The sequence below is a fragment of the Histoplasma capsulatum genome (assembly GCF_000150115.1).
Source record: "Histoplasma capsulatum G186AR genomic scaffold supercont2.61, whole genome shotgun sequence".
NCBI lineage: Eukaryota > Fungi > Ascomycota > Eurotiomycetes > Onygenales > Ajellomycetaceae > Histoplasma > Histoplasma capsulatum.
The window spans coordinates 1-9,395 of record NW_025544861.1 but is presented as its reverse complement, the minus strand read 5'-3'; the positions used below and the strand labels follow the sequence as shown (position 1 = coordinate 9,395).

The window sequence follows — 9,395 nt, the reverse complement described above, 5'->3', positions numbered from 1 at the left end:
TAAATTCAAAAAAGTCTATAAATAAGTCAAAACTTCAATAATCAGTATTTAATAAAATTATAAGAATCAAATAAATATCAGAAGAAGTTCTGTGACTTATTATAGTATAGAAGATAAAATCTAATTAGATTTCAAAAATATAAAAATAAATCATTTCTTATATACACTGAACTATCATCACATTAAATATACAGTAGTAGAAGTATTAGATATTCACAATTATTGACTGAATATTTTATCTGATATTTATAATATCTTTCATACAAATCTACTTCAATTCACAGCTGAAAATTTATTCTCTTTATAAAAGATTTTCAACTGACAATCATCTGTTATTATAGAAGAAGACAATAAATTTGAATGAGAAATTGAAACAATTCTCAGTAATAGAATCAATCATCATCACTGTGAATACCTTGTCAAATAAATAGAATATAATTATTCAATCTGAGAATTTATATTTATTATAAAAGATACTGTCATATTCAACATCTACAAATTCTCACTTATCTCAGTAGAAGAAGAATAATATAATAGATTAGCATCTATTAGTAGTTAACTTATACAATCAATTCTCTATCATCTGTTTACCCTCACATATGCTCTTACATATCTATAAAACACCCCTCTTCTCATAATTTCACTTCATATTTATATAGTCTTTAATGATTCCTCTGTATAACTCTTAATATTCTTTCACTCTGTGTTTTACTGTAGTATAATCTCTGATATTCTTCTGTCTCAATCCTTCTTCTATAAGAATTTTTTTATATAATCACTTCTTCTAATCTTCTTTCTCTTTCTTTTCTTAATCAATTTGTAAACTGTTATCAGAATAGTGTCAAGTCTGTTGATAGTGCTGTTGAAATAGATTATATAAACTGCACAGACAGTACAAATAATTTAATCTACAATATTAATAATATCTGCTTAATCAGTGGTATATCTATTACACTTAATACTCTTCAAGTCACTGCAGAGACAATCTTAATCATATTTAGACTGGCTGTCAGAACCATGAATTACACATTTGATTTGATTTGATTTAATTCCAGTCCATTTCTTGACATGATTTTAGTGGGACCAGAACCAGAATGGGAGTGTAAAGTGACTAGAATTATCAAAACATGAGTGAAATGAAACTAAAAAATCTTGATATTTCATGTAAAGTAACTGACTATCAAAATCAGAACATGATCTGAAACTGATCATGATTTTGACTCAAGTTTGATCCCATTCTGATGATTATATAATACATCAATCTGATGATATGATTGGTGGAGATATTACCTCTATCTTGCTTAGTGCTCAATGCTCTGATGGCTTGCTATTAGATCCCCTATCTACCACTGCCAATCTACCTACCACTGCTAATCTATGCCGCTGCCAACCTATCTATCACTGCTAATCTATCACTGCTGCCAATCTATCTACCACTGTCAATCTATCTATCACTGCCAATCTATCTACCACTGCTAATCTATCGCTGCTAATCTATCGCTGCTAATCTATTGCTGCTAATCTATCTATCACTGCTAATCTATCGCTGCCAACCTACCTACCGCTGCCAATCTATCTACCACTGCCAATCTACCTACCGCTGCCAACCTATCTACCACTGCTAATCTATCACTGCTAATCTATCGCTGCTAATCTATTGCTGCTAATCTATCTATCACTGCTAATCTATCGCTGCCAATCTACCTACCGCTGCCAACCTATCTACCGCTGCCAACCTACCTACCACTGCTAATCTATCACTGCTAATCTATCACTGCCAATCTATATAGGGTAAATCATGGTCCCATTTGATCCCATTTTGTAAAATGGGATCAAATGGAATTGGAATCACTAATTTATTAGTAAAACATGATCTGGGACTAGATTTATAATATAAACAGTGTAAAGTGACTAATTTACTAAACACTATATAGAATCAGAACTAAGATATCTAATAATAGAACTGAGGAAAAATTTGATCTCAGTCCCATGCATGGTCACACAGCCAGTCTAATCATATTTTTTGAATATATAATATTATATAAAAATAAATATAATAATATCTCACTAATTATTTTATAGATAATTTTAAGATTATGATTTATTATAAATGAGTGATTCTTACTGTAAGAGATACTAGATTGATTATAAAAATCACTCAAAAATTGAGAAGTAAATTTTTTAATAACTATAGACTAATAAAATAAGTTTTATTTTATTTATTTATTTTTTTTATTTTTTTTTATATTTTTTATTTATTTTTTATTTTTTTTACAGAAGATTTTTGTTTTTTTTTTCATTAATATTTTCAGATATTTATTTTATTTTTTTTTTAAATTTTTAATATATCTAGAGATATATAATAATATTTCTATTGTTAACTTTAAAAAAAATAATAATATTTAATAATACTCACAGCATAATTAGACATCATCTGATGTAATAATATATGAATTATATAATTATAAATAAATCACAGTTTTATTTAATACTGTATTGTAAAATAAAATCAAATAAGACTGTGACTCAGAAATAAAGATAAGAACAGTATTTAAAACTTAATATTTTTTATAAACAGTAAAATAAAATCAGAGCTATAATATAAACAGTGTAAAGTGACTAATTTATAAAATACTATATAGAATCAGAACTAAAATATTTGATAATGAGACTGAGGAAAATTTTAGTCTCAGTCTCATACACAGTCACACAGCCAGTCTAATTACAGTGAAAAACATCAAAAAAACCTATTTGACACATTTGTCACTATAGGCTGCTGTAGCCAAGAAATGGACTGGGACCAAACCAAACCAAACCAAATGTGTAATTCATGGTCCCAGCGGCCAGTCTATTCATAAGTGATGTTGCTCCAAAGAGGACTGTCGTTATGCTGCCAGGGCTCTCAAGCCTGAGAGACTGTGCGAGTAAGATCGGGAGTTGGCCTTAACATTCTTGGCCTTAACATTCTTGACCAATTGGTGATATTTTGTGACAAGTCTCAAATACCTCACATATATCATAAATAATCGACTTTTAATGGTTGTTTGGGATAATATACCGCTAGGCCATTTTTGGGCCCTCTGTACAGGGATAACTAGTGGGCATGTGAATCAGGCAACGAAGCAGCCAGCCGAAATTGGGCCCTCTCAGACCTCAGAACTGTTCTATGCTACCTATTATGGACTAGCGTATATATGCCGCAGCTGCCTTCTTAGATGTCCCGCAGAATAGCTTCAAATGACATGGTTCCCCGCTGGAGGTATATTTTCAGGACTACCGAATGTTACTGGTTGTCCGATCGCTTCTTGCCGAGCAATCTTAACTTTGTGGGGTTGATTGATCATTTGCGGGCCTAGTTCCTCGACACGCGCAGGCCTCATATCCACAATTTCTTGATACATGTATATTTACCCACCTGCAGTGTCAAAGTCCAGAAACATAACCCGCAATATTAGCTTGCCTCCATCCAGCCGTAGCGGTCATTGGCTATTTCTCGTGTCAGCCTCATCCGTACGTCGACGTGCCAGTTCAATAATGCAACCCAAACGAGCGGGGTCCATAGTTTCGTCGACTTGAGAGTAGCTCTGACCCAACCCTTAGCCCCGCTTAGGCGCTACATGGTCGGACGGCAGAATCCGCAACAACTATGGCGTGCCCTGTAAAGACCGTCACTAAAATGACTTGGTGCATGGAGCCGCCCAGGTGGAGGCTAACACGCAAGTACCATACCATCCCGCAGCAATCCTTGTCCAAGCAGCTCGCTGTTCACACATGATGTTGGCAAGGTTCGAGATTTTATCGAGGTCTGTGAGCGAGGTCAGGTAATTTCCAGGCGACTCTTCGGGTTAATGAAAAGTTCCAACATAAATATCCATGCTCACTTCCCCTAATTTCTCCCAGCACAGAACCAGCACCGGAAAAAGAAAGACGCTACGACCACCCGATTTACCATAACTTGTTCTACATTGGATACTATATCTTGGCATCCCGTGAGTATCGCTGCTTGATATAATAACCGTAGCTAACATGGGTAATCTTAGGAGAAATATGTGTCAACGACTCATTGAAACGATCGAGCACAGATGCGGGTGTAGAATCGATTCCCCCGGCAGTGTCATTGAATTCGAGGGCTGCAACAACTGTGGCATCATTAAGCGAACACAGCAAATGGGGAAGACAACTAAGAGGGACCCATGCCCTGATTGTATCGCCAATGGTCTCTGGGTGAAGAGGAATGGACAGTGGGAGAGGGCTTAGAACATTACCGATGAGTGAGCAAGGATTGTTGGCAAAGGAGCGAAAGCCAATTAATCCGAATCTGTCGCAACAAACTGGTTGCTCACTAGTCTATTGTGGATTTCACTTATGTACTACACTTGTGAACATTTCCGGTTGTTATTATCAAGCTGAATTCAATGGGTAAAGACATCCGTTGAGAATACCAGGGCGAGGATGCTTGGAGGCAGAATCTGCCAACTACATGTAGTTAGTTCTCTTCTGCCAGAGATTGGTCATGTATTCGGGCCACGAATGGGATATTCTAGAGGCATTTCAAATTCAGACCTGATATTCATCTAATTGGAGCACATGTATGATCCACTTCACTACGTTCCCTTTAGAATACAGTATCAGAGAAATAGAGGAATGAATCTATTAGGCCACTAGGGCAAAAGAGCTCAATCACCACCAGCGCTGTGGTGGTATAGAAGGTACGAATCACCCAATCCAATCCCCCCAACAGAATCATACGGGTGCACCAGGAATACATGACTAAGCTTGGCGGACATAGAGTATTTCCTGCTCCGGGTCTCCGGCTCCTTCTAATTCAGCACCACTGCCCCCTTTTCTTCTCTCTGCTCACCTCCCTCATACGCTCAGCAACATTCTTTTCTGCACGTCCTCTTCCAACCTGTTACATTTTGTCCTTATTATGGATATCCAGCAGCAGTTCCCTGATGTGCACTGGATCTGGAAGGGAGGCATCTCCTTTGTCTATGAGGTCCATCCTCACATCGTGGTAAAGATCCCAAAATCTGGTGACTTTGAGAGAGAGCAGTTTCAGAAGGAACTTAAGATCTATGAGATCTTTTCTCAACATCCACCCTGCCCTTCCATAGTCCAATGTTTCCTCTACGCGGACAACGGCATCTTCATGGAGTACATGCAAGGTGCGACCCTTATTGGTGTTTGACAATTGTGTCTACTAACAGCCTCATTAGATGTAACACTCTGTTCAAGAATACAAACTAACCATACTCGTGACCAGCAAACTGCTGTGGTTACTAAAGTGGAGAAACTGGAACCTCTATCCCTACGAAAGAAATGGATGAATGACCTTGCTCAAGCTGTTGCTTTTCTAGAGTCACTCAATCTTGCACATGGTGATCTACGACCCGAAAATGTTTTACTCAATCGCAACCAATTGAAACTGTCAGATTTTGATTGTACAGCTGAAATTGGGTCAGATTTTGAAGCCTGCATGGCACCGTATGGACGAATACTCAGCAGTGATGAGCAGGATCAAGGGCGACGTGGGAGTTCTGGTTACCTAGGTCCTCGAACTGAACAGTTTGCCTTGGGCTCCTTGTACTACCTCATAAACTACGGCTTTGAGGTCTATGGAGATCAATGTCTTACTGAGGATCCTAAAGAGCGTGGACGCAAAGTTGTGGAGTTACTGCAGAACATGGAATTTCCGAAGTTAGATGGTGATCCATTAATTGACAACATCATCAGCAAATGTTGGCACAACAAATACACAACGATTGCGGAATTGGCCGCATACACAGAGGCGCTCCTTCCCGAAAGAATCAAGTGGAGAAACACCGAAGCCGAAAAAATATCAACCCCGCAATGGCGTACGGTTATACACCATTTTATTCGCGGTTTATGGAAAAGTTTCAGATCCTGGTGGGTTTTCTTGCTTTGTCGGACCACAGCAGCAACCAAGCCTGAGGAAGCTCATGGTGGAGAATCAGATCACTATAGCGGTCGCATAGGACCCCACGGCTCAGCAGAGGATTTTTCTTCGAAAAAAAAAATCTGTCAGAATCTGGAGAAGCGCGGACTTCTTCATATGCTTTCTTCGGGAGAGCCAGAGCAACTTGGATTCAGTATTGAGTGGTATAGATATTCCACAAGTTGAAGCAGATGCTCAGCTGCAAATTTCGACCATGGAGAAATCCAAGCCGTTGACTAACAATCAATGAGATGGTAACTAAATCATATCACCATGAATATTAGTAAAGTAAAATCAAGACTTGTGCACAGGGACGAAGTTGCAACTGATTTTGACTGGGAAAACAATAAATGTTTTATCTTGAAGACTTGAATTAAAGGCATCTGATGCTGAAGACCAGCAACTGTTTAAATAAAGTAGAATACAGTATCAACAGAATATTCAATGTTTCTCTTTGTAAATTGAAGAAGTGGTGTAATAGATATGCTACTGATTTGTAATGTATTTCACTATGAACTCATACACTGAAATTGTAGTAATTTCATCTTATTATTCTTCTGTGATGTATGCCACCCTCTATTATCAAGAGTAGTATACTCTATTATACTAGTAATTATTTTGTATAAGAAGAGCTGACAAGCTAAAAAGCTTGAAATTGTGATAGATTAGCATTTATTAGAAGTTAATTTACACAATCAACTCTCTACTGTATATTTATATACTTATATATATTTATAAAGTTCTTTTATATCTTTTTATAATTCTATTTTATAATTATATATATTTTAATACTCTAATAATTCTTCTGCTCTGTACTTTCTCAAAGTATAATTTTTAATATTTTTTTCATTTTAATCTCTCTATTTATAAAAATTCTTTTATATAATTTTTTTTTCTGATTCTCTTTTTTTTTAATTAATTTATAAACTATTATCAGAATAGTGTTAAATCTGTAGATAATATTATTAAAATAAATTATATAAACTATACAGATAATATAAATAGTTTAATCTGTAATAATAATAATATCTATTTATATAATAAATGTGCTATCAATTAAACAGATGTTATTATTATTGCAGATTATTATTATTATTATTATTATTCTTTATTTATTGTAACAGATATGTTATCAATTAAGCAGATATTATCAATATTGTAGATTAAACTGTTTATACTGTCTGTGCAGTTTATACAATTTATTTCAATAGTACTATCAATAAATTTGATACTATTCTAATAACAGTTTATAAATTGATTAAAAAAAAAGAGAATGAAGATCAGAAGAAGAGATTGTATAAAAGAGTTTTTATAAATAAGAAGATTAAAGTGAAAAAAATATCAGAGATTACACTCTGAAGAAGTATGAAGTAGAAGAATTATTAGAATATTAAAATATATATAATTATAGAATAGAATTGTGAGAAGATGTAAAAGAACTTTATAAATGTATATGAGTATATAAATATATGATAGAGAGTTGATTATGTAAGTTAACTATCAATAAATACTAAGTCATTACATTATTTCTCTCTACTGAGATAAGTAAAAATTTATAGATATCAAATACAGTGATATTTTTTATAACAGATATAAATTCTCAGATTGAACAATTGTATTCTATTTATTTAATAAAATATTTACAGTGATGATAATTGATTCTATTGCTAAGAATTGTTTTAATTTTTTATTTAAATTCATTGTCTTCTTCTATAATAGCAGATGATTGTCAGTTGAAGATTTTCTGTAAAAGAAATAGATTCTCAGTTATAAATTGAAGTAGATTTATATAAAAGATATTATAAATATCAGATAAGATATTCAGTTAATAGTTGTAAATATCTAACACTTCTACTACTGTGTACTTGATATAATGATAGTTCAATATTTATAAAAGATAGTTTATTTTTATATTTTTGAGATCTAATTAGATTTTATTTTTTATATTGTAATAGATTGTAGAATGTCTTCTGATATTTATTTAATTTTTATAGTTCTATTAAGTACTAGTTATTGAAGTTTCAGTTTATTTATAAGTTCTTTTGAATTTACTAACTATATTCTTCACTGTTTGTATAAAATTGTAGATGTATATAATCTTTCAAAGAGTTTCAGAGAAATTCAAAATCTCTAAATTATAACTATATAGAAGAAAGAATAAGCTTATATCTGTTATAGTAAAATTTTAATTATTTATAGTAATTTCAGTATACAGCAGTAAGTTGCTTCAGTTATCTTATATATAATTACAGAACTTTCAGAAAATATTTTTAATTATTTATATTATTCTCTCAGTAACTTCATTAATCTCTGAGTAATATACTGTTAATAACTTTTATTCAATTCTCAGTAGTTAGTATATACAGATTCAAAGTATACTGATAAATTAACTATCTTTATCTGATATAATAAATAATAATAGACTGTGTATATAATAGAATAGACTTCTGATAAAAATATTCACAATAACTTCAGTATTTATTTTATTATAGAACTATAGTATTATATTTTTATTGAGTTAATTAATGATAATTAGAATATTTATAGAATCATTACTTTCAGATAAAAAGACTGTGAAGTCAATAGCTATATTATATTAAATTCATTTAAAGACAGATAGAGACTTCAGTATTTCTTTTTAACATTTATATTATACTATTATTGAGCTGCAGTAATTACAATTGTATATAAATCAGTGTATATTTTTTAATATATTTAATTAGTAGAATTTTTAAGTGATAATGCTGTATATAATTTTATACTTTGAGTACTCAGTTATTGATAAGTTGTAAATCTTTTATATAATTTATATTTGTAGAAGTTCTGAATCAGAGATTCATTGTCTATCTTGAAAATATAGATAATTATCATTATCAATCAAATATAGACTGATTGATGAGATCATAAATTTCATATTTAATTTAATTTAATTTGATTTCAGTTTATTTTTTGATATGATTTTCAGTGAGATCAGAATTAAAATAGAAGTGGTAAAGAGATTAAAATTTTCAGAAATAAAGTATAAAAGAATCAGATTTGAGTCTAATATGATCAGAATGAAACTAATAAATCTTGATATTTCATATAAAGTGACTGATTATAAAAAATAAGAACATAATCTGAAATTGATTATGATTTTGACTCAAGTTTGATTCTGTTCTGATAATTATGTAATACATATACAATTGATAATAATCATTGATAATACTTATAAACTCATTTATACTATATACAATCTCAGTTAATTTTTTTCTTCACTGTATTATTGAAAGAGTATTTCATCACAATATCATTCTTATCAACAATTTCTTTTTCTTTTTCATATTTAATTATCATCAATTTCTTCACAGTTTCTTCTTACAATTGATTATAATAATAATAATAAATATCTTGACTTGAGTTAAACTTTCTCTCTATATTAACTTCTGTCAATGAT

General features: G+C 32.0%; 2 protein-coding genes across 2 annotated transcripts; both read left to right on the top strand.

Annotated features, from left to right (window-relative positions):
- Positions 1–3,646: 3,646 nt before the first annotated feature.
- Positions 3,647–4,228, top strand: HCBG_09224 (uncharacterized protein; the record flags this gene model as incomplete). Its single annotated transcript, XM_045436273.1, has 4 exons — positions 3,647–3,702; positions 3,740–3,803; positions 3,906–3,989; positions 4,022–4,228. 4 exons carry the CDS (start codon positions 3,647–3,649, stop codon positions 4,226–4,228), a joined length of 411 nt encoding a protein of 136 aa, XP_045283017.1.
- A 702-nt stretch (positions 4,229–4,930) lies between these two features.
- Positions 4,931–6,145, top strand: HCBG_09223 (protein kinase; the record flags this gene model as incomplete). Its single annotated transcript, XM_045436272.1, has 2 exons — positions 4,931–5,168; positions 5,220–6,145. 2 exons carry the CDS (start codon positions 4,931–4,933, stop codon positions 6,143–6,145), a joined length of 1,164 nt encoding a protein of 387 aa, XP_045283016.1.
- Positions 6,146–9,395: the final 3,250 nt, after the last annotated feature.